Below are 26,336 nucleotides of genomic sequence, written 5' to 3' on the forward strand. Positions count from 1 at the left end.
TTCCACCAATTTCCCACTTCAAGTGCTGCCATCTCACAGAATGAAACTGGTCTCATATCCCAAACTTAACAGCAAAGGGTTGTATCCCATCAGGTAGACACCTTATTAGCAACTCTGATTAACTTCAGTTTGTCTCCTCCATTATGACTGGCACTGGATATAACCCTACGTACCCTAGAAAGGCATCTCCCAACCTTGGAAACTTTTCTTTCTTCAATCAGCCAGTTGATTCCAGACGTAACTGGCTCAGGACAGAACGGCCATTCCCAATGATATCCGTCCTCCTGCCCCTTTAGAACTGGCCACCAACCAAAAAGCATCCGCATCAGAGCAGCCTGATGAGAAGAGGTTTATCTTCCCTCTCTTCCTGAAGAAATATGCCAAGTTTCTGACTCTGTAAAAATAAACTAGAATAATCTACTTTCCTTGGGTACCTCAGCAGGCACTGGATGGTAAACAGTGCAACTGCAAGGAGCAGTAATGAGACATCCCACAGCTCTGCTTTTGTTATTCTGGGTTTTGTAAGGAACCCCCTGTTTACAGACACTGTGACAATGAATAAAAGCATGTCCCATTTGCCTTTGATATTACAACGCATGAGAACACTACACAATGAGATCAGGATGAGCAAATTACTGGGCTAGAAACTGGCTTTTCATCTCAGAATGAAGGCAGCTAAAACCAACAAAGACCCATAGCTGGCATGGAGGCCTTATTTCATAAACTAGCCCTGTTCATATGGGATGCATGTATTCCTCATAGCAACGATTTGAAAGTTTGCCTTCTGCAGCTTGAAATGAGAGACATCCTGCTAGTGTCAGAAACTAAAGTGACATATTGGGCAGGGGACCAATGCCGTCACACAACTCCCCCTGCCTATGGGCCCAGCTCTCGGCTCTTACCTAGCCTTGGATCAGCCACTCTGCTAGAAGTGTACATGTCAGTTGAATACTGCCAAACACATTTGTGCATATTTGCATATATATTTTTAATTTTGCTGTAGAAAGCCATTTGAAACAATCTACAAACAGACCCTATTTCTGGAGGCCCTAGCTCGCCTGGCATCCCAGCTGAGCAGAGCGAGAAAACAGTCTCCTGTCTTCCCTTCAATCAGCATGCAGCAACTTGTTTTCCTTTGCTAGGGCTGCTGTCGCTCCCCATCATGTGACAGAATTACATATTTGCTTACAGAAATATTTTTCAGCAGAAGTGGCCAGCAAGCACAACACCTGTCAGGATTCTGTGCGTATGACAGGTAATAGCTGTTCAGTATGTGCGTCTTTGTACACCATTTCTTGGAACGAGAGGGAATTAAAAGCTTCCTGACCTTTAGAATGTTTTCTACACTGAGAATCCTCAACTTGCCCAATGGCTCTGTCCTTTGGCAGGCTGGGCAAGGTTCTTCTGCACACACAGGATTGGGCAACAATATCCAAGTACTGCTTTCTGGTAATGACCTAGCAGGTGAGAGAAGAACTACAGAAATAAGGTGCTTCCAAGTCCCCAACCCTCTGAGTTGTTCCAGAGCACAATGTTGAATGATGATACTAAATGTCTCAGAGATCAAGAATCCACAGGGTTGCAGGGTTTCTCTCCCAATAAAAGTGATCAGTCAGGGTGACCAAACCTGTTTTTGTAGTAAAGCAGCCTGAAAACAATTCTGAAATTGGTCTAGGAGCGATCGTATCAATTTCCCTATCTTGCCATTTTAAAATGAAACTAGGGCCTCAACAGAAGCAACAGCCTGAAAAATCCCCCAGATCATTCAGAAATACATCAGAGTTGATCTCTCTTGGGTCAATGGGGTGATAATCACCACCAGATCCTTCCTCAATCACTCAGTAGCAAAGATGATATTTAGGGCATGACCACCAGCATGTGTTGAGTGCACAATTTATTGAGACAGCCCTATGGTACCCAGGAAATTCTGAGCAGGCCTAGGCACAACAGGCCCTGCATGGATCTTGAAATCCCTCAGCACTAACATCCTGAAATTCTCCACCAGGTCAGGCAGGTGGGTGGACAGGACACCAACCACATCCCTGTCCTGTATCTGCCACCCAACAGAGGTAAAAACCCTCACATCCAGCTCCCAGATGGGCTGGCCCTTCTGGCACGAATGATGAAATTTAATGCAGCAACCACTACATCCCTTCCCTGTTACTCCAATCTTGCCTGATGCTGCACCAAATACCAAGATAGGCAACACAAGCTAAGGTCAGGGCCCTCCAATTCACCTACCCATATCTCAGTTATGCGCACAAGGTCAGTCACCTCACCCATTATCAGATCATAGGTGAGTTGTTTTGCCTGGCATTAAGCAACAGCGCGGGACAGGTAAGCATGGATACCCAGTTCTCTGTTGTGGAGGTGGCTGACCATGGATGACAGACTTATAACAGAAAAGGACCAACAGGTGCAGTAGTTCCACTTAACTCAACGCTCAAGTGATGACGAGTACGGTATTGCTTTAGAAAGCACTCTTCAATTACGGGATTTTAAGCACATTGTTGCAATGGAGCCACCAAACTACCCGAGTAGCTTGGGGCACTTTTCAGAACATCAAATGCCTTTAGACTTGCTATCCAAATTCAGACCTAGCAACTGCAATAGCATCCTCACAATCTTGCCATTGTACTGCAGACTAGGAGGTTGCATGTGTTAGTTTTTCCTCTGCAGGTCGAGTCCCAGCGCCTTAAAACTCTACTATATGAGCCCTTGCAACACTGGCTGAATACAACAATTCCACTGGACATGGGGGTATGTGCTTGCTCCCTCTTTACATAAAGAGTAAATTCCTAGCATACGCAACCACAAAGATATGCTTGAAAGGTGAAATCTCAGAAGCCAGAGTAAGGTCTCTAGAACCTTGCTGAGTAAGGTCTCTAGAAGCCAGGGGAAGACTCAAGCCTTGCAGAGCTTCTTGACGCTGCCCAGGATGAATAAAAGAATTATGCAGAGTATGCGGTCATACTAAGTTGCCTAACTTGCCTGATTTATGTGGGTTACGGAGGTCAGGTGACGCAGAACGCAGCTCAGCTTACAGGGGACTGACCATCCGGGAGCACTATTACACCAGGGTTCCTATCCTGCACACCATTCAAAGACTTGGCCATGACGTACAAAGCCCTTTAAATAACTTGGTCCTTACATAACTTGCAAGTCACACTCTTCCTTAAGAGGAAGCACTTGCTTTTTTTTTTTAAAAATCATCCAATCTACTTCAGCAGACATTAGGCATCTACTCTACCACTTACAGAATTCCTTCCCTGTAAAGCTTTGGAAGATAGTTTAGTAGTTTGAAATGCCTTTCAATATGAATTTAGTTTGAGAAGAGTGGAGAGAGAAACTTCCATTTTGTATTGTTGTATTACAGGCTCTGCCGGGAGCCTATAAGAGAAGATACAAATTTGGGTTGCTCCTGAATTTTACCCTTTCGGTCAATAATGTAGACTTTCCTCAGTCTCAAAAGGTACAAGCAAGCCGCCAGGGCTCTGAAAGATCAAGCTACTGTGCCTTTAACAGCCTTCAAGAGGATGGTGGAGGGTCTGCCACTGCATACGGAGGCATGGTTTCTCATATCTAATTCTGTTGGAAGTGACATTCTGTTCCACACCTGTTCTTAGAACCATGTTGGAAGTAGATCTAGGAAAGGAAATTTGCCAACACTCATGGGAGTTCTCCTGGTCTTCTAAACTATTCACCTACCTCCTCTATCATCCAGGAAAATTCACTTAAAATGTACAGATGAGTGAAACTAACACAGTGCTACTTTTCCAGAAGAGGTGCCAAACTTACTATGAACGCCTCCCTTGGTTCTCTTATAATGGCAATGGTGCCTACCAGAACAGTTCCAGGTGAAAAGCCCTGGCACTATACCCTAGTGAAAATGTCACAAATCTTGTGAACACCCAAATCCCTCTGCTGGAGGCACTGTGGGGAATGTGGCACTTATATCCATCCTTTGTGCCTTTGCTCAGCTGTAAAATCTATCTGGATGCAGGTACTATAGAAGATGGGTGTGATAATTCATGGCTCAGATTTAGGTTTGCTTTTCATGTTCTGATCAAATCAATAATCTTCCAAAAGAGCTAGTTATCTTTATGTTGGTAGCCATAACACTGAGTGTAACTCAGAACTGAAAAGATTGGGGGCAGGGCTTGAAAATGTGGTGTAAGTCAATTTTTTACTGCAGTTTTTGAAACATTCACACATCATTTAAAAGTGCAATGAGGCAAACCTGGTCTTCAAGACTTCGCAGCTGTATGGTAGCCATTTTTAGCTCCCATGTCTGGTACGCCCCATTAAGCTCAGGTACCAAGCCACAAAGTTTTTGCTTGGAACTATATGTAAATATTTCCTCTTCTTTTTTTCCCTCTTCAAAAATAAATATGATCTCTTACTATACTGTCTCCTTCTGCCATAATTTACATTTTATTACCAGATAGAATTCCCAATTTTCCAGGGAAACAGCCTGCTCTACCACCTTATTCAGTAGTACATACAGACCGAGCTCATCTCCTGAGTTATAGCAATTAAATGGAAGTGGAGAGAGTAAGGTCCCCCTCATTTGACCCTGTACATTTCCTGGAATGTTGCATCTAGGGTCCCCCCCCCTACAAGTACAGTTTTGCACACAGCTGAATGCAGATAAAATAATTCAAGCATTTTTTGATGTAATCAATGTTTAAATGTACAGATTAGTTTTTTAATTATCTATGGACGGTTTGTATCATTCTATATTCCGTACTTAGTAGGTAATTTCCCACTACTGCCATTTTTCTTTAAGGTTTTGCTACCACATAGCATAAATCCACCCTCCAGATACTTGCTATTGGACTTTCATAAGCTGAAGTCAAAATAGCCAAAGATGAAAGTGATAGTATACCTCTGGAGAGTACCATGTTCGCTTCCCATGGAACATACTGTTCTTCAGATACTGAAAACCTAAAGCAATACTTTGCACAAATTAAGTTACTTTGTTCAAATGTGCATTTGTGCAAAACAGATTTGAATTCTATAGTAAGAACATGCAAAAGGCTGGACATAAGTTTCCCCCAGGAGGGGGGGAATATTTATCATGCAAGCAAGTTTCAGCAACAGAAAAAACCTTAAATCCACTTTCATCCTTCCTGGCCTAGATGAGAAGAGTTCTCCTTAAACCAGAGTTCAAACAAAACAGCCAGATACACAATATAGTATTAAAATCAACTTTTATTTGGCCAATGAGTTCCATTCCTTTTAGCATCATAGACGCTCCAAACTAATTCCAATTCTGTCAACATACATTCTTGTCCTCCCATCACTCCTTGGCTCTCAAGTACCCCCACAAAAAAAAACTAGTTATTGAGTGTCCTTTTTGTTTCATTCTGGTAGGCCCCTTCCCAAACAGCTCTGTAAATGCCTGGGAGACCCATTCACAAAGCAAATGCGTAAAGAGCAAGTCGTATTGTTTGTTCAGGGGGCAAGGTGGCAACACCAGTTAAGGTTTTGCCTCAGGAGTAATTGGGTCCTTTCCCCCTCAAGGACAGTCTTTATGCCATCCTAATCTTTGGAAGAGAGAGATACATATACTGTTCAGCATAAAAGGGAAGCAAGACCATGCAATGAGTTAAGAGGACCTGCTCATTTCCCTTTCCACTGCCACCACCGTGGTTAGCCCAGTAGGTTCCTCCACACCGGAGCAGCCCAAAAAAGAAATAGGAATTGAAAAACAGCCGAGACAGTATCCAAGACCCTGCTGGGCCAACAGCAGCTTATGACATTTGGACAAGTGTGAGTAAGTTTTAAGGCGGCATTACTGGTGAGGCTCCAAAGTGAGTTAGGCAATGGGACATGTTGCCGTTTCAATCTGCTTCTACCCAGATCACAGAACACTCTAGGAAAAGAAAATGTACATCACAGTGTGTAAAGGAGGGGGGAAAGAGAAGACCCAGCAGGGCTGGCTACCTAGGCAGATCCCTCTTCCAAACTGAAAATAATAATAATAAAAATTAAGTAGAGGAATCAGTTGACAGACAAGTTAGGATGAAGGGTTACTTTAGACCATTCCCTGTACTCTCAGACAGCATCTGCCTTCTGGTTCAAGTTGGTTCTGGACTTGCTTAACTGCATGAAGTGGCAGCCACAGTGTAGTGTCTGGGGATATGCAGATTGGACTTGTCTTTACAGTTCATCTTTTACAGTGTTTGCATCATCATCGTCTTCTTCTGCATCTGGCTCTTCAGCATCCTCTAGATCTTCCAGATCCTGTTTAAATGAAGAAGCAAAAGCTTGGTCAGCGGCAGCTACTCTCACAGCCAGTGCCAAGGAGGCCAACACACAGTTAGGTCCTGCCAGTGCAGCTGCCATTGCCCTTAATAGCATGAGAAATTCATGTAACTGCCTCTATGCTCAGAACTTTGCTCCTCTGGCAGACAGAGTCCTGCCTCCCGAGATGTGCAGGCCAAGGAAAGTCCATGCATTCCATCAAGTCACTCAAGGCAAAATAAAATAAAATAAAAATGGAAACAACCTACAAATTTCCATATACCAGGCAGAAGGAACTTGTAAGACAATGGGGTCAACACCAGGTCTGTTGGCTTTCTGCTTGCCCTATACATCTCAAAATTATTTGAATGGATAAAAAAACCTGCTGTACCAACTTTAGCACATTCTCCATCTATATAGCATTCTGAATCAGATGAATGCCATCGCATTTGAAAACCAAGTTGGTGATTTTAACGTTTTGCTCAACCAAGAAGTGCACAAAAGACCTCTAAGAAACTTACTTTAGAATTAAAACTTCATTAACACAACCATGTACTGTTAAGGTAAAATCTGATCTCACTTCCACACACAAACACACACAAAATAACAGATAAAGAGAAGCTGTGATTAAGGCAGCTGTTCCAGTATCTGTCTTTGAACTTTCTAAGCAAATATTAGTAGTAGCTCCAGAATAGGTATAATCATAGGAGATGATGCTGACAGGTCACATTCAGGTTCATTATCAGGGAAGCCTTGCAAGAGAATTGTACCAGTCCGTTCACAAATAAATGTTCCATTCACAGTAATAAGCAAAAGTAAAACAAGTGGAGATTCAGTCCGAATGACTGATGCAGTACTCTATACTGCAAATCCAATTGGCTGTTCCTTAGATTTGTGATCTAAACCCACCCATGTTCAGTTCTTTCTTCAGAAGTGTTGACTTTCAGTGGCTTGCAAAATCCTCAGTGATTTGCATACCCTCAGCCAATTATTTCATATACACTATACCAGAGGTGGCCAACTCCCAAGAGACTCACAGAACTAAAAACTGGCAGTGATCTACCCCTTTTTGGGGGGGTTCAGGTCAAAGTTGTTGAGCTCACCAACAGATTGCTGAGGAAACAACAGCCTCACTGAGTAAACTCCATCTTCCATTCTGCAGATTGTGCAGCAATGGAGGGCACGGCAAGGCCGAATTCTATTTTACCAGCGCTAAGGAAAGGGACCCAGTGATCGGCCACAATCTACCAAAACCTCCCGGGGATCTACCAGTAGATCGCAATTGACCTCTTGGACATTCCTGCACCATACCATTCCACTGCATTGCCTTAAAGAATATAGACTGGCTACCAGCATACTGACAAGAAGCAAAGAATATAGGCTGTTATCTTCAACAACAGCCTATGCTGAATAACAGACAGATGTTTAGCATTATCCTGTTCTCAGCATCTGGTACTAATGCTTTTTGAATGAGTACACACTGTGCTGTTGAGTTAGCAACTATGAAAAACCTGCTAGCACACAATTCTTCTCAGAATGAGAAAATGCAAAAGCACTTGCAAGAAATACACAGGGCCAGCCAACACAGCACCTCCAAAAATCAGCCGTGAGGGACTGGAATACCATTCACAGGAAGGACAGAATTTGTTTGCCTCCAATTCAATCACATTCTTCAATTCAAAATCTGTTTCCATGAAACACAGATTCAAGGACCTGCTACAATCCAAGAAGATTTAATGGCCATTTTTGGCCAATTCTTTTGCTCAGTACTCTTTATGTTTTTATACCCAAACTTCCACCGGTGACATCTTATAGAACACAGGTTCAAAAGCTATCTGTCTTCAAGGTGTTGGAACCTGACAAACAACCAAACTGAATAAAAATCCAAATTTCCAAAGTGTACAGAGATGATAAAGAATCAAACAAGCTAAAGCAAAATGGGGCCGGCCAGCTCTACTCTGCTAGGTCTCAGCTACATGTTAGTGCCAGGTCTGTGCCTGAAAATCATATAAGTGATAGCTAACCATAGTGTCTATCACAAAGATGCTGAATATCAAAGCCAGTTCACTCTTAAATCACAAAGCCTGGTGCAAAGACTTAAGCTCAAAACAGGGACAAAGGAATCAAATCAGGATATAGTTTCTGTGTATGCATCACTCATGGTCATTGTACCAAACAGTTGGCACCCTTGATAACTGTAGGTCTAGAAGTGTAGTCTACAGAGCTTTAAATCACACAGAACCCACCATACAGGGTCCGGGAACATGCAGAGGTGCAAAGGCTGGGTCACCAGTTGCTCCCTGTATCCAATGGTAATGTAGGAACGGCAGCCCTGAATGCACAGCAATTCTAACTTGGGCTATGAGCTTTACCCCCTCTATGTTCAGCTGCTACTCCTGCTGGGCAGCAGCACCCAGATAAGCCTAGCAGTGCTGCAAAGAGCCAGTAGCATTGCTAGCACAGCAACAGAACAAGCAAAAATTGTTACACATGCTGGCAGCAGCGACTACTTGACTCAAGCAAGAGGACACTCGCACCTGGTGCTGGGTGCTGGAGAAAGAGCCAATTCAGTGTAGGGTCATCTCTTGAGAACTACAGATAGTAGGGTCAACGCTGGGAAGAATGTAAAAAAAAGTCATGTTTCTTGAACATTTGCAGTTGATCTGGGAATGGTGGGGCTCTCACAGGCTGACTGCCTGTTTGTGTGGCCTGGTTAGTCCACATGGAATGGCAGGTATTCAGGAACACCCTTCCCCACCACCCCAGTTCATTCTGGGTATTACCAGCTGTGCTTTATTTACAAGTTGCTAAGGAACCAGCATTCTCGGCTGCCACAGTAAGCCCAAAGTAGCTTTGCAGGACAAAACTTCCCTTCCACGGGGATTGCATCTGAACCCTGCCCTAAAACAGCTACACAGGACAGTGCCCAACACGGCCTGGGTTTAGATACTCACATCTTCATCTACACCACCATCCTTTCCGCCGCTTTCCAGGAACTTCTTAAAACCTTCCAGCGTTCTCTCGCCATTGTAGTCTACAACCTGCAAAAGCAAAGGAGGAAGTGTGTCAGCAGTCGAAAGGCAAAGCTGGCACTGGGGGCTGAAGAATCGCTTTCTGAACAGCTAAGCAAAAAACAGGGATTGGAAAATTCACCTTCACCCATATGAGTCGAAGTAGAGCAGCCAGCCACTAGATTCCCATGATCGCTGCGAGGAGAGAATAGCCCGTACATGAGCATCATCCTCTACAAAGCAATCCTCCCCCCTATAATAGCAAGAACCCCCTGTGAACCCACCCTTAGCAACTCAAACCAAGGCACACCCTGGGAGTGGGAAAGAGAAACACCCAGGGGCAGCCACCTACACAGACCGACCACCGGTCTCCTCACCGTTCTGCCAGGGCCTGCGGGGAAAAACTTGAGGGTAGGGAAGCTGTGGACTTTCACGGCCTCCACTTCATTGGCTGTGGAGTCCATTTTGGCAATGATGATGTTTTCATGGTCTTTGTACGTCTCGCCTAGTTTATCCCAGATGGGAGCCAGCTGCTTGCAGTGGCCGCACCAGGGAGCATCTGCAAGTCAGAAAGGGGACAAAACCCAGATTAGAATCTGCTCAACAAGAACCACTCACTCCCCAGTTCCAGTTCCTGCCACCTGAGAAACATTCTTCGCTAGCCGAACCTGTGCAACTCAAGACAGGATGCGCCGAGGTGCGAGTGCATGTGGACTCAGCTATCGAAATACTTACAGAATTCAACAAACACGTTCTTATTCTCATCAAAGGCCACTTCTTCGAAGTTTTTCCCAACCAGAACTTTGACAGGTTGTTTGTCCCAGTCATCAGAAACATCTTGGCTCATCAGATGGGGCTGAAACAGACAAGCAAAAAGGAACCCACATGAAAGCAACAGCATGGAATGCGCCAACAGGAAACCCTCCCACCCACTGTTCCAAGACAGGGCAGAGCAACTGACAAAAGCCAGAGGCTATAAAAAGTCAGATTAATATAGACTTCCTCCTTCAAAGTCAACCCCCACCCCACCCAATGACCCAGCCATGTCCTTCATGAGCTGCTGCACGAAGGATGCGTGTTTACAGGGAGCTGGCATAGGCATGCTGAGCAGACAAGAGCCCACTCTGCTTCAGTTAAAGAACAAAAGAAATGCATGGCAAGATATATGTACAACAAGCAAGAGGAGATGGCTGCAAGAGTAAGATTAGTTCCAATATTTTTACAAGAGGGAGTTAGGGCTGGGCGATATGTGGTTTTCAACATCACCAGCTAAACATCGCAATATAGTGATATATCACAATGTCTAAAATAAAGATGGAGCTATGACAGGCATTGGAGGGCTTCATGGTTTTTCATGCAGGATTATGTTTGCATAGAGCATGTACACACACACACACACACACACACACACACACGATTCACAATATATTGCCAGGTCAAAAATTATGAAACTGGTATCACAATACGGATTTATCAGTTTTGGACAATATATCACCCAGCCCTAGAGGAGGTCTAGGATGTTTTCCAGAGCATTTTAACAATGAAAGTGACCTATTAAACCATTGTGTCAAAATTGTGTTCCAAGGTACAGAGCCAGCTGTCTTGTACAGAAGTCAGATCATTGGTCCATTCAGCTCCCTGATCTCCAGGGTTTCAGACAACCCCTCCCAGACCTACCTGGAGGTGCCAGGGATCTAAGCTGGGACATTCCGCATGCAAACAGAGGGTTCTATTAAGTGTTCTATCCTTCCAACATGCTTAACATTCAATTTGTCTTGAAGCCCATCTGAAAAATCCCCTACAACTTCCCCTAGGCTACATCTTTCATCTATCAACTGTTTTGAAACTCCCAACTCAAAACTGTTCAACCCTAGATCTACTTTAGCTTGAAGACCATGCATACTGTATCTCATGAATGTGAGGGGTCTTCAAACAGGCCAATGCTGAACATAACGTTCTCTGAGGTTAGAGGTCTTTGGAATGTTTCTATTCCTATTTGTAGTTCTAAATAACTTCAAGTATCTTTTCAGAAGTGAGGAATGCTGCCCGAAGGGCTATGCTACACATTAAAAAGGAGGCATATGTTACACCACCTATGAGACAGTACCACCTTTAGTGTGAAGGTGGGGGACTGCATGATTCAATGACCATATACCCCCAATCTAGCAGAACGCTACAGAGCAGAACAGAGTTCTAGCCTTTCCTTCTCCAGAAATGCACCAGCTTCCTATCTACAGAGTCTGATACGGGGGAAGCATATAGATATGTAACACTCAGCCTTTACAGCCAAGTGGCAGGGGCTTCATTGACCACATGCTCGCACTCATATGTTAACAGGCTGACCAAAAGAGTACTACAACATGAATATGTATTAATACAACCTAGAATGTATTTTACCTTTTATGTCATGCAACACCTTACTGTCTATGTGTTCCAAAATAGATCTACCATAGTCCTGTATCCTATTCAAGAATGTCCATCAAGCCAGGTATCACAATACTTTTTCTTCCCTATCATCAACTTAGCTTTCCCAATTAGAAAGGTCATCCTGAACTTTTAGCCTCGTTTAATAATCCCTTCCAGTTTTTCAAAGGACCTGCTGATTTTCTTTAAAGGTGTACTTGTCCAGTCGACTGAGTAATTAAGATGAAGGCTGTAACTTCACTGAACAGGAAAAGGAATAATGGGAGGCAAGGAAAGTAAATGAAATAGGCAGAGCCAAGAAAGAGCCCTGCAAAATTCAGGTGTGGGGCAGAACAAAAGCAGTAGCTGGCTCTGTACAGCTGCTTTCTTCTCCAGATTAAGATGGAAGCCTCCCAAGCGCTCGTGCCACGTGAGGACAAGGCCATGCAGCCATTAAGGCAGAGGTAGTTCTTAAGAGCTGGTGATGCAGAGAAGCTCCCAGACTTGTCAAGCTCACTTTATCAGCATTTAAAGGCTATTTTCATACTGGCACCGTGCCCCACTGGCTTTGCCCTTTGGGCTTCTCAGCATGAAGTCTAAATACTGGGCTGCTGGACGTGCTGCAAAGCCAGCTTGAAAGACTTCGTGCCACGTGACTGTTCTCAGGTTTCGTGTGATTCGTGCTGCGGGGATCACCTCACATGGATGCCTGTCTCAAGAACAAAATACAAAAAAGGAAGGGAAAAAAGAATTACCTTAACTTTGCCCTCCAAGAACTTATTGCAGAAGTCCCTGATGTTTTCTGGAGTCAGCTCTTCTGAATCCGGCTTGTACTTGGTCATTTCCTCCTCCAGGGTAATGAGGCGGATGGCAGGGCACTCCTCTTTCTTGAGGCCAAAGAACTCCAAGATCCTCTGGTTATCGCCGTGGTCACTGTCTATGAAGATGAACAAGATCTTGGCGGAGGAGAAAGGAAGAACAACAGTGGAATTGAGGCATTAGACAAGTGCATGGCACAGGCAAGAAACTTGCTATTTATGTCCTCCTTAAGTAACTATTCTTTCTCCTGCCACCCTAATTGTGTTTCATGCCCAACTATAAGCCTAAAGCAAGTTCTTGTCCGCTTAATAGTTGTCAAATACTTAGCTCAGTGGTTTTCAACCTTTCTGATTCCATGGCTCCCTTAACCAACCACAATCTTTCTGCAGCTTCCCTGGGGGAATCACTTACAGCGGGGTTCCATTACAGGACTCGAGTCAGTGGGGACTCCCCCATTCTGCCCCTTTGCTTCACACTCCCCATTCTGTCCCTGCCATCTCCCCTGAATGTTCCTCAGAGTAAAAGAGAGAGAATGCAGGAAGATATGAGCTTACAAGTTAATGAAAGGATGGTTCCCCCCCCCCCGGCTCCCCTGAACATTCCTCAAGTCTCCCCAGGGTGTTTCAGTACAACCATTGACCAAGCTTATTCCATTCAAAGACTTCTAGAGTTGTCACCTGATTGCTGGGGCTATTTAGGAGCAGTCTATGCTGAAGCAGCTTGTGCTACTTTTCTTGTTACTTAGCTATATTCTGAAACTCCTATGATCCTAATCCATGTCCTTCCTGAGAAGCCGCAATATTAGAACTTGTTACGTTTGTTAAAGGTTAAATCTTTCAGGTTGCATCCCACAGCGACCCAGGCGACCCAGACGTCACACGCATGCGCAGAAGCGGCGAATCACGACCCGCGCAGACGTGGGTTGCATTCTGCTCATGCTGCAAACGGGGCTCCAGAACGGATCCTGTTCGCAACCAGAGGTACCACTGTAAGTGCCAGTGTTCACCACCTGGGAAGCCTAGGGGGCGAAGAAAGGATTTTTAATACGTCACTTCCTGGTCCTCACCTTCCCTTTGAAGCTCTCTGCTGCTTTTTTGAAGTTATCCAGTTTTCCCTGGTAGTCTGTAACACTCTTGGGCAGGAACAACAGGATGTGGGTCTTGATCTCTCCTCCAAAGATTTTGGGTGCCGTCTGTGGAAGAACAAATAGATGCATGCTAGGGCCAAGAGTGTTACCAGTTGCCAAGATTATGCAAACTCCCCCCTCCCTCATTTACAGTTCATTCTACTTGGTATAATTTGTATGGTTAGAATTCTCCGCTCCTGATTGGTAGACACAGATCAAGGTGTGGGTTAGGTCACCCAGCCAACCAACCAACCAACCAACCAACCAACCCTGCCTTGCTAGAGAGCCACTTCCATACCTGTTCAGTGAATTCAATCACCAAGGGCAGCTGGTTTGATTTGATGAAGTTCAACAGATTCTCTTTTGTTATCTCCCCATCATAGTTGTTACGTCCTTCATCAAACTGGAAACAAGCACAAAGGGACACGTGAGAATAAATCAAGCCGACTTACGGTTGAGATCAATCAAGAGTTACAGGTGGGTCATCAGCCTACTGATCACCAAAACACAGGTTATGGGCAGATTGAGTGTCTGCCACAATTCTACAGGCATGCAGAATTTGGTATTGAGTAAATCATTTGGTTTCCTGAAAACGTTGGTGGTGGTTTAGGCTTCTAACCCTTATGTCTATGAAAAAATGTGTGCAAGTATGTAGGACTAAAGGCTGGCACAGCAACACCGAGAATGGCTCAGTTCACATTCAATCCTAAGCCAAGCTATGGCTTGAACACACCTGACTACCAGGGATGAGATTGTGGCCATTTTGCTCCTCCTCCAGTCCTTCCGCCACTGCACTGCTGTAAACCAAAGACTGGTTCAAGCTCACGTGTTATCCAAACCTGGGCTTGGATTCTTGTGGTGTGTGAACCACGAACTCTGGTTCAAACACAACACTAAGCCAAATCACAACTTAGCTCACAGCAAATGCAGGAGGAGCAGAGAAGCAAAACGGCTCTCTCCAGTAGCCCACATGCCATGTCATAGTTTGGACTAGTATTACATGTAAAACAGGTCAATAGTTTGAGGAATGGGACTTTAGGGCCTAACATTTATCTTCTGCCAAATCCAGGCTATTATTCAGATTTATGTAAAAAAGGCAAACATGGAGTCCAGCTGGCTTTCTATCCATTATTTCTCCAATTTTTACAAGTACAGAATACATAATCCTGAGTGTTATATCTGTAGGGCTCCCACTGACAAGTCTTGACACAAACTACGGTGCACATTTCACACTGCAAGCAAGACACAGAATTTCTCAAGTTAAAATCCAGGGTAGAATCTCTGCCAAAGCTCTCATCTTACTAACAAGCTAGGATTCAAGGCTCCATAGGAGTAAACAGAGCAGTGACTAGAAAGGAGTTTGGCACTTTGCAGATGATCTTGTATTGACATTACAAGAGCCAGTACCTAGTACCAAAAGGGCTTTAGAATTATTCCAGGAGTTTGGTCATGTGGCAGGTTTTAAGTTAAACAAGTTAAAAACTAAGGTTTTGGAGAAAAACTTGACACCAATGGAGAGAGAGAGGTTTCAGAAAGAGACAGATTTGACATTAGTAAAGAAGGTAAAATATTTGGGCGTGAATATGACTGCCAAGAATGCAAATTTATTTAAAGATAATTATGAGAAATGCTGGTCAGAAGTGAAGAAGGATTTAGAGATTTGGTCGAATTTGAAGCTTTCCTTGCTGGGTCGGATTGCTGTCATTAAGATGAATGTATTGCCGAGAATGTTGTTTTTGTTTCAATCACTACAAATCATTGACAAGATGGACTGTTTCAAGAGGTGGCAAAGAGATATCTCTAGATTTGTCTGGCAGGGCAAAAATCCCAGAATAAAATTTAAGATACTTACTGATGCTAAAGACAGAGGGGGGTTTGCCCTGCCGGACTTTAAACTTTATTATGAATCAGCAGCTTTTTGCTGGTTGAAGGAATGGCTACTTCTTGAGAACACAGACATTCTAGATCTTGAAGGTTATGATAATGTATTCGGGTGGCATGCATATTTGTGGTATGGCAAGGTTAAAGCGCATAAAGCATTCAAAAACCATATTGTCAGGAAAGCACTATTTAATGTTTGGACAAGATATAAAGATTTTTTGGAGAACAAAACCCCAAGGTGGTTATCACCTATGGAAGCGAAAGCTATGAAAAACTTAATATGGAGGCAAAATGGCCAAAGTACTGTGAAATTTTGGAACAGGAAGGTGACAAGCTGAAATTGCAGAGTTATGAGAAGCTTAAAGGGAAGGTGCGAGACTGGTTACATTATTTTCAAATAAGAGAGGTTTACAATCAAGATAAAAAAATTGGTTTTCAGGTGGAAAAATCAAAGTTGGAAACAGAATTGTTAGAACCCAATGCTAAGGTATTATCAAGAATGTATAATTTGCTGTTGAAATGGAGTACTGAGGAAGAAATGGTAAAATCTGCTATGATTAAATGGGCACAAGATATTGGTCATAATATTTTGTTTGCCGACTGGGAGCAGTTGTGGACCACTGGGATTAAATTTACGGCATGTAATGCCCTAAGAGAGAATATTATGAAAATGATGTATAGGTGGTACATGACCCCAGTCAAGCTTGCAAAAATATACCATTTGCCCGATAATAAATGTTGGAAATGTAAAGAAATTGAAGGTACATTCTTTCACCTTTGGTGGACGTGCCCGAGGATTAAGGCTTTCTGGGAGATGATTTATAATGAAATGAAAAGGGTATTTAAGTATACTTTCATGAAGAAACCAGAGGCCTTTCTCCTGGGCATAGTCGGCCAATTGGTGCCAAAGAAGGATAGAACTTTTTTTATGTACGCTACAGCAGCAGCAAGAATACTCATTGCAAAGTATTGGAAGACACAAGAATTACCCACTTTGGAAGAATTGGTGGAAATTTAAAATTTATTTACAGAAGTATTGTAAAATGTATGAATGCTGATGACATTGAAATAAAATGAAGGGGTTCTAGTAATAAGAGATAAAAATTTGAAATTTGGGAGGTAAAATATATAAGGATAAAGTAGTAGGATACGAATTTGCTGAACTAATTGTTAAAAAGGGATATAAAAAAGGGAGGCGTGAGGAAGTCAGGAAAATAAGTTAATTGAAGATGAATAATTAGAAAAGAGTGATTTGTGTTTTTCTTATTTTACTGTTTGTGTGTTGATTGTTTTTTTTTTCTCTTGTTAAACGTTTGTATTTTATGTATTGTGAAAGTTTGTATTGTTGTGTTTTATATTTTTTGTGTTCTTATTGTCCTATTTTTCTATTGTTAAACTGAATAAAATATTATAAAAAAAAAGAAAGGAGTTTGGCACTAAGGGATTGCCAGATTCTTGCTATATACCCACCACCTCAAAAGGGGTTTCTTAAATATTCTATAGTATTTTAAATACACAACTCTCGAAAGTCACAGAAGCAGGTTGCTCATTTCCTGGTAGGCAACAGGTTGTGCAGGTCTTGCTGGGAGCAGATATATTTATCTGATCAACAGAACCACTAAAAAGGAGGTAGTGTCCTAGGCAGCAGGACACAACATGGAACCAGTAAATATATAGCAGTTTATTCAGAGGACAACACATCCCTGCAGGACTATTGTTAGCCAAGCAGGAACAGAAGTCAGAAAGCACGCTATCATTCCTCTGCCAGGAATAATTTTGCTGCAGAGCAACACCTATTACTGTCCAGGTTCTCAAAATCTTTCCTGGCACCATGGAAAGGGGCAGGGAGTAACAGACATAGGAGAATCAAGGTTATCCACCAAGAAGACATGCAAGGGAAAGCAGTGATCCCATTGGCTGGGCTCCCTAGTGACAACTCTGGGGGACGCACACATAGGTCACTGTTTGAGTAACTTTCCAGGAAAGTTATACAAAGAAATCTACTTCAAGACAACGTGAAGCTTATGCAAAAGACAAGGAAACAAAAAGCAAAGTTGGGTAGCTGCAGTGCTGCATTCAAATCTCACCTTAGCCATGAACTCAATAGGTAGCCTTAGGTAAGCCAGTTTTCCCCCAGACACCATATATATATATAGTAAGAGCTACCTGCCTTCACATTGGCAGGTTAACCAAAAATGCTGTTTGCACACTCAGAAGTGTTTTATAAAATGCCAGATTTTAATACAACCTAACCCTGAAGAACAGTTTATTAGAATACACCTGGGAAGGAGGCACAAGTCAGCGGTCACAAAGAAACAAAACTTTAAAATGTGCAGCCTTACCAGGGACTAGATGTTCTACGGTTCTGCCAATCACACCTCTGCTTGTTTATGTGTGCTACATAAGACTTATAATAAACCAGTTCCTGGCCTTCATGTACCTCCAGTGAGATGCATTTAGAACAGGCTTCCTCAACGTTGGCCCTCCAGATGTTTTTGGCCTACAACTCTCATGATCCCTAGCTAGCAGGACCAGTGGTCAGGGATGATGGGAATTGTAGTCTCAAAACATTTGGAGGGCTCTGCTTTTACTATACCCTGTAATCTTAGCAGAAACTAGCCAACTTAGAGATACCTCAAGATTCCAAAAGCAGTCTTGCCACAGTCCAGAAGATTCTGAGTGCCACTCTCACCAGCCCCAATGTTTAGAGGCCTGCTAGCGGAAGACCATACAAAGACTTTGCGAACACAACAGGGCTTCACTCCGTGTGTGTGTGTGTGTGTGTGTGTGTGTGTGTGTGTGAACAACCCCCAGAACAACATGTGGGGAGGGAGGGTATATAACTAACAGCAGGGAAATAGAGGCAGGTGATTCCATCAGGCAAGCAGAAATTATCGTGCTGACAGAGCTATCTGCTTAGCGCTACTCTGAATTCCTCCCAGTGCTTCACCACTTAACAGCTGCAGGGGCATTTCACGTCCTGTCCAATTCTGTAACTGCTTACATGGTTTCATCTCATTCCAAACAATATTCCCTGGCATCAGTGAAGTCACTTCATGACACTCAAGCTCTATGGGGCCATGTGCAAATGTGGTAGGAACAGATTAAATGTAGCATCTGCTGAAAGTTTGTTTCATTTTGGTTGGAAGCAAAAAATAATAAAATGGCAGCACCACAGAGTTAACCATGTAAAAATTCAAGCATTTGACAGGTGTGCACCTGAAGAGTTCAGAAGCTTGGGCAAGTGTCCTTTTGGCAACTAAAAGGGATTTGCTTTTACTTTGGCTGGTTGAAGTCTCAACAGCTCCAATACTGAGGAGCAAGAAATGGAGAATAAGAGTGAGGAAAGTCCTAAGCCACTCAGAAAAGCACCCCCTTTTGATAGAAGAGCTGGCCAATCAGAAATTTACCTCCTATCCTTTAATAAAAGTGCTGGCCAAACACAACTTCCCCACCCCCTTAACAGATTGAAAGGTTTTTAAAAGCAAGTATTCAGCTTAACATGCCAAACACTTGAAGGTGGAAAAGCCTGTTTGAAGCAGGGAGAATTGACCTTAAAGAGGCAGTCAGGGTGTAATCTACAGGCTATAGATGCCTTTATAACAGGCGAGAGCATGCGTTGCTCTACTCTTCTCAGGTGGAGAGAAGGGTATGGACACTGTGGGGTCGCCATCCACTTTGTAATGGCGCTCATTCCCACTATCAAAAGTCAATGCCCGCAACTACAGTAAGTTCTGGAGGATTTCTTCCCTTAATGGTTGCTCTGCTAAGGGCCCCATAACTTTTGACAAACCACTTTGGCAACCTAAATACTGATAATGGCATGAGTCAAGATCTTGCTCTTGTGGCTTGCAACACAAAGCAGGGGTGTTTTTCCCCCACAAGTGTCCCTGTTTGGAAGTCCCCCCCCCTAAATTACCTCCTCCATTCTGGTTCTCTAACATCTGAACAGACCTAGCTATTATATTAACAAGGTTAACTTGCTGAATAAGCTACTCAGACTGCTTCTTCCTGTTCTGCTTTCACAATCCATCCAGTGTGCTTGGTTTCCACCAACAAGCTCAGCAGCGGAAAGACTGGTTTTGTTCCAGAGAATTGCAATTTAAGTGGCAACGAGTCTTGCTGCCAATCATTAAGATTCTCTTGCCTTAATCATCTATACTGACCTTGAAAACAAAAGCCCGACATCAGTTCCTCTTCACACTACCACTTCAGCTGTGATACTAGAAGTACCCTTTGAGGAAGCAACTGGGTTTTACAGGCTAAAGCCCATGCACTCTTAGGATATAAGAGCAATTCCAGGAGGGAGGGGGAAGCTGATGAGAAAAAATTCAAGTGGTTTCCAATTACCTCCTTCAAATCAAGTTTTTAGAGCACTATTTGGACCTGTGTGAACTTTCTACAAATACAGTAACAGTGTGGGTGGATGTGGAATAGAAACATATTGGGGAAGCAGAGTGCAGCCAGCCAGACTTAGCACATTATGGGAATATTTTGCACCACTCACCTTCTTAAAAAGGGCAACTCCATCTTTGCTGAGCTGGTATTTGGCAAAGACATCGCTGTTGGAAGAGATCCCAAAAGGAATGTCATCAATGGACTCTGCTGCCAACAAGAACTGCTTGGCAGCATCAGATTCTGCATCCTAACAGAAAGAAGGAAGATTTTAAGTTTTAAATACTCCACACCATGCCTTGATTTGATGCATGTTGCTTACTCAGTGATGCAAGAACAACAAAGAGCCAAGATGGGATAAAGAAATGGGCATCATACTCTAGCTGTAATTTCCCTGTGTCCACAAATTCCCCTCCCCACTGAAATTGGGCACGATTGATTCTACTGTAACCAATTGAACAGGTTGTGGTGTGCGATGCCCACAAGTTTCTCTGGTTTGCAAGTTTATTTATTCTATTTTTATCCCACCTTCCCCCTAAGAAGTGAAGATGCCATACATGGTTCCCCTCCTCCCCAATTGGAGGTAGGTTAGGTTAAGAGACTGTCTAGGCTCAGGTCACCCAGGGAACTTTGTGTTAGACTGCCCATGGTCCTAAATAGGTTAGCGAGCCCTGGTGTAATCTCTTCCCAGATAAAGGCCTCCAAGGGAGGTCAGCTAAAAGCAACAGTAACCAAGTGAAGCACTCTACCTTGAAGAATCCGATCACAGCAACTTCACTGGATTCCACCAGTTTCTCAGCAGCAGCTACATCTGCCAGGGCAGTGGCTGCTGGGCCTGTGCGTTTCTTCAACCAGTTGACAATGTCATCTGCTTCCCTGCCAGCTGTATTAGGGGGGAAAAGACACATCAGAATCTCTTTCACGTTTAAGTTGGAGCACTTGATCTAATCACCCCAAGCGGAAACTCCCATTATTTCCGGGTTCAGAGGGCAAAGAGTTTCTGTTCACCTTTCTAGGGAGATAAGCCACCATCTTCTCTTCCCCCTTTGCCTTCCAAGACAAAGTTGCCACCAGAAGGTGCTATTGAGCACAAAGCTGCTTTACTTGGTACAAAAAATATTTCATAGTAACATTTAAGAGCATGCTGTTTCTATCACCACATTGGCTCATGTATACTTAGAGCTTTGGTCACATTATAATATCACTGATGCAAAACGTTCTGCAAGATGCAAGCGTTTTCATGCTGAAGATTACCACAAAATGGTTGAGTGAAGAAAAAATACAGGAAGCAAGATTTTCTACCACAGTACCAAAGCTTAAAAGCAACATATAGATTTTTCAACGCTGTTAAAATTAGATCTGTATTTCTAACTCTTGGGAGGATCCACCCAAAACTAGCTGCCTTTAGAATCTGCTTTAAGCACATCTTGCACTGATTATATACAATGCAAGATAAGTTACTATACCAATCTCCATTTCAAAATTCCCCAAATGTAAATAATACGAATTGCCCTTCCCTATACCTGTGAACAGAAAGATTCCTATAGGCAGGAGGGTAGATACCTGCTCACTGTGACCATCACCCACATTGCAGGGGTGACTGCAGCCCTGGAGCTTGAGGGTGGTGGTGCAGAAACAGATCCAGTTTTATTGAGTTTTATTGATGAAACAATAGGAAAGAGCCATACCCCAGCTGTAAGCTTTGAAGGGGGGAGTTAGGAACAGCCACCACCTTCACCTTCCACTGCCTTGCCTCCTTCACTCCCAAAGTTTGCAGCAGGACAAGGGGAGCAAGTGATCGCTCATAATCTCCGGCAGTGCAAGCTCAGGGATAAGACCACCATCCTATGCACACTTACCTGGACGTAAACTCCACTGAATACAATGGGATATATAAAAACATGCAGAGGATTGCACTGAAGAGGAGGGGCTAGATCCTGACAAATATGTGTTTTTGGCTTGGCTAGCCAGATTAGGTGAAGCTGGTACTGGGGACAGAGCCCTGCTTTCTTTACTTGGACATGGCCAAGCAGTGTGAGAAACAGAAGGGCCGTGTACTCCATATTCTCTAGGCAGCTCTCAAAACTCTGCTGGACCAAGCTATACACCCACCCACCAAGTCGAAAATGATGCCCAAAGAATTCAGTTCAAGATGTATGGGATTGCTTATTACAGCTACTTTTACCACACGAGAAAGAAATCATATAACCAAGCCTGTAACATTTAATGCATATATTGATACAGCAACCTGGGGATGGGTTATTGCTTTTTGTTTTGTTACCATGCAATGTATTTTTGTGTTCTGATATTGTAAACTGCACTGCAATCCTTGAATGAAGGGTAGTTTGGAAATTTAATAAATAAAATAAACCTATTTTTTTAATATGCAAAAGGTAATAACTAACTCTACCAGCACTCAAAGTGGCTGCACAGGCTGCCTTTCAAGAAAGCCAAAATCAGAGGCAGGACAGTCATACCTGTGGGAAAACTTATCCTACATGTGGCTTCTGTGGCTGCTGCAAGCTCTTCTTCCCATACAATGGAAAGCACTTCTTCCCCTATAACTGGAAGCTCATCTTCCCCTACAACTGAAAGCTCGTCTTCCCCTAAAGCTGAAATCTCATCTTCCCCTATAACTGAAAGCACTTTTTCTCCTACAACTGGAAGCTCATCTTCCCCTACAATGGGATCTAAGGATGGGGGACTGGCCATTCTGTAGTGTTGCCCCCCCCCCAATGCAGTTTTTCACCAGCCACGAGCACAAAAAGTTAATAGCTGAAGACCATTCAGCTTCCTAAATGCCTAAATGAGATTTTTGTGCCTATTTCTAGGTGGCAGGCTCCAAAGCGTGGAGGGATTCTTCCCAACTGTCACCATGGAATCTTGGGAGAGAATCAGCTTCTTACATCATTGTGGCCCACCCCAACCCCACTTCTGAACCTTCCATCAGCCACCACTACCTTTTAAAAACTTAAATATTGTTTATTTATTTTTTAACCTGTGTGATTTTTCTTTTTTAATATGACTGGGAGTTTTAATAACTCTTTTACCTTAAACCACAGGCCTTCCATTATGATATCTGGGTTAGGGGAAAGTACCGTATGTTACAATCAGCATAACCAACCATTCAGAATGATCAGGCATGCTGATCAGCTGTCTGCCAGTAGCTTTGGTGATAAAAGAAGTTTGTCTAGCACTTATATCATCCACGTATATGGCACAACTCACAGAATCATAAATTGTAGAGTTGAGAGTGACCCTGGGTTTTATCTAATCTGATCCCCTGTAAGGCAAGAATCTCAACAAAAGCATTCAGACGAAGGACATGTCCCTGCCCCAAGGCTCTTACCATTTAGAAACAGATAAAGCAGGCAAATAAAGGAACGGAAGGGAAAGAGGGATGGGGTAAACATGGGGGAAATCACATTTCAGTAAAATGTATTAAAGGCTTAGTTGCAATGGTGCTTTAGGAGTAGGGGTCTGTCAAAAGCTTCGTGGAAAAGGTGATTTTGCAAATGGTTATGTAGGAAGGGTTTTGGGAGGCAGTTCAAGTCACAAGGTACAGTCATTGAAGGAGCAGAAGACAGCTAGATGACCAAGCATGGAGGAGCTGGCCAAGCAAAAGAGACAGGGAAAGAGATATGGGAGGATGTGGCAGCAGTGAGGCAAGAGGGTGAAAGCTACTGAGAGCTTTGAAGATGAATCAGGGAGGACTCAAAGGCAACATAGGGCTGCAAGAAGGGTATTTCTGTGCTCAGAATAATTTTGCCAAGAGTGATGAATATAGGCAAGATTATCAAGTCCAGAGGGCAGAAGGCTGGATGGATCAGAGGTTTTTTGCTGAGGGACAACAGGGAGCAGAGTGCAGGTAATGTTATAAAGCAGCCTTACTCATCTGCATGTCCTACAGATACTGCTAGACTTCCACCTCAACCCCATTTTCCAACAAGTAACATGTGGAAGAAAAACTTACTATTTTTATCATTTATGACATGCTAGTGCCTATGCTTTTGTGTTTTTAAATGCAACTACAGGTGCATGCTTGTCTCAGTTACACAAAACTGGGAATATGAAATATTTGATAAACTCTCATTTAGTTTTGATACAACTTCAAAAAATAGGACATCCATTTTATACGTAGGAAAGAGGCTGAAATAGACTCTAGTGAATGAATGGCTATGACTGAGCAGTAGCATGAGCTCAGTGCCTTGAGTCACAGACTTCTCCTTCAAGGCTAGAATGCTGTTCAGAATACAAACACTGAAATAGTCACTGCTTAATAGATTTATTGCCTTTGGCTGTAGCCCTATCTACCTCTTCTTGGCAGCAAGCCTCACTGACCTCCATGGAGCTTACTACTGAATAGATATATACAGAATTGGGTTGTAAGGAATAAACAATGGTGAGGGAGGGTATTACATGCAGTAAATTGCTCCAAGAGCTGCAATTTTGCATTTGTGATTCCATCATATACAAAGCAGGGAGCAGATATATCCTAAGGGCAACTATTAAAAAGCAATACCAACTTGTCCTTAATTTGTGTCAAGAGGAGTTCTAAGCTAGAAATGTGAAACCACGATACCTTATTCCTATTTAACAGATTATCCTTGTCTTTCTAGTGACTAGAAGAATTACATGCAAGGACAACGTTGCAAGTCCTCTATGAAAAACATTTTTTCGTGGGACTATTTAGCAGAGACCTTTTAAACTGGTGAAATATACATACAACATGAACAAACAGCTTAAAGGAGGCAGAGAACTATATCTGAACAACATGAAGTGAAAGCCAACAGTTTAGGCATCAAAACCAAGAAGTATCCTCTTGTGTCACTTTTGCTTTATGTTCCAGGTTTGGTTCCGCCCCCACCTCAATTCACATGTTCCAGACTTTTTAACCATTATCATAGTCTCACCTGTGTATTCTTTAGGGGATGATTTATCGCCATTCTTGAAGAATTTGATAGTAGGGTAGCCTCGAACACCAAACTGTTGGGCAAGCTCTGATTCTTCTGTTGCATCCACCTTGGCCAGCCGGATTTCTGAGTTGTCAGATTTCAATTTTGCTGCCGCCTTCACATACTCTGGGGCCAGAGCTTTACAGTGACCACACCAGGGTGCATCTGAAAAAGAGAAGTACTTAGTATCAAAGCAATTACTGTGCAACCCTCCAACACTGACACTTTCTATCAACAGGAATGCACGCACAACAACAAAACATTCCATGCAGATAGCATCCAAGTGACGGGTGGGGGTGAAAATTATGGCAAGGAGAGCTTCACGTTTGACTGCCCTGTAGTACTATAACCAGCACCTTTCCTACCACAAAATCCTAATGGAACTTTCCCCCTCTTCACCTATTACTTTCTCTGCAGTGGAAATGCAATGAGTAGGCAAGACAACGAGGAAGTCTAGAATATCTAGAAAAGCAAGAGACAGGCTCAGTCCTCAATACTGTTGCTCACTTGATGTAAATCTCTCCCCAGTGCATAGTTCAAAGTTTCTTGTCCTGCACTGCCGTCAGCAACAACCTGCAACTAGCACAGCACATCCAACTTTGGGAGTCTTCCAAGACTCCACTGAAGCCTCTTAACTTTACTGGCACACCCCTTCCAACAGTACTCCTGGTACTATGGCAATGCCACCAACAGACATAACATGGCACAATGCTTTCCCCAATACTTGAGAGAGGTGCATTTCAAACGCACTTTGCACTCTTACAAAATCTTCAGCGGGCCCCTGTGCTCTCCTGCATGAGACACTACCAGTGTTTCATAGCCAACTCGTAAGCATCTATCTATACCCCTATTTTCAAGGCTGAAAATATATAGCAACAGTAGCACCGGCCTATTCCATGCATCCGGGACACGCCAACAGCAAAAGACGAGCAAACGCCTACAGGCCCCTCTTTGGGCTGGTAAAAGACATTACCGCAGCCGGCGCACGCCAGCTCTCGCAAGTCCCCTTCTCACGTGAACTGTGTAACGTCTGAATAGGCAGGGGTTGTTTCCCTAATGGCGGGGGGGGGACGACCCGCTAACGTGAAAAAGCCTGTTCCCCATCCCTCCCCTAAACCGAACAGGGGGACCCCAACCTCAGTTTCCCCTCCCACCCGGCCGGCCTTCCCTCTCCACCCTCATCCGCGCTCCCCCCCCCGGCGCCCCTCCACTCACAGAACTCCACCAGGATGTTCGGGTGCTGCTCCAACGCCCGCTCGAAGTTGGCCGCCTTGAGCACCAGGACGCCCTCGTCCTCCTCGATATCTGCGTCGCCGGCCAAGCAGGCCCGTCCCAGGAAGAGCAGGCAGAGGAGCGGAGAGAAGAGCAGAGCGGTCTTCATGGCGGCGCTGACAATGACGGCAGGATCCCAGGCGAACAGACCGGACCACGAAGAGGCGCCGCAAAAGAGAACACTCCGCGCCCGCCTCCCGCTTTATAAACCCGCCCTCTCCCCGG

The 26,336-nt window shown here is 43.7% G+C and overlaps 1 protein-coding gene across 2 annotated transcripts; it reads right to left on the reverse strand.

Annotated features, from left to right (window-relative positions):
- Window positions 1–5,196: 5,196 nt before the first annotated feature.
- Window positions 5,197–26,325, reverse strand: P4HB (prolyl 4-hydroxylase subunit beta). 2 transcript variants are annotated; one of them, XR_008328778.1, is made up of 12 exons: window positions 26,055–26,325; window positions 24,798–25,004; window positions 20,634–20,767; window positions 19,997–20,134; window positions 13,907–14,011; window positions 13,549–13,674; window positions 12,419–12,619; window positions 9,996–10,116; window positions 9,638–9,819; window positions 9,204–9,290; window positions 8,787–8,862; window positions 5,197–6,249 (listed from the first exon to the last, which is right to left on the reverse strand). XR_008328778.1 is itself a non-coding variant. In XM_053375640.1 (11 exons), exons 1-11 carry the CDS (start codon window positions 26,218–26,220, stop codon window positions 6,166–6,168), a joined length of 1,551 nt encoding a protein of 516 aa, XP_053231615.1. In that variant the 5' UTR covers window positions 26,221–26,323; the 3' UTR covers window positions 5,197–6,165. The 2 variants fall into 2 exon arrangements, 1 of the variants encoding a protein (XP_053231615.1); XM_053375640.1 differs by lacking the exon at window positions 8,787–8,862 and having other exon boundaries at window positions 26,055–26,323.
- Window positions 26,326–26,336: the final 11 nt, after the last annotated feature.

The sequence above is a fragment of the Podarcis raffonei genome, chromosome 2 (assembly GCF_027172205.1).
Source record: "Podarcis raffonei isolate rPodRaf1 chromosome 2, rPodRaf1.pri, whole genome shotgun sequence".
Lineage (NCBI taxonomy): Eukaryota > Metazoa > Chordata > Lepidosauria > Squamata > Lacertidae > Podarcis > Podarcis raffonei.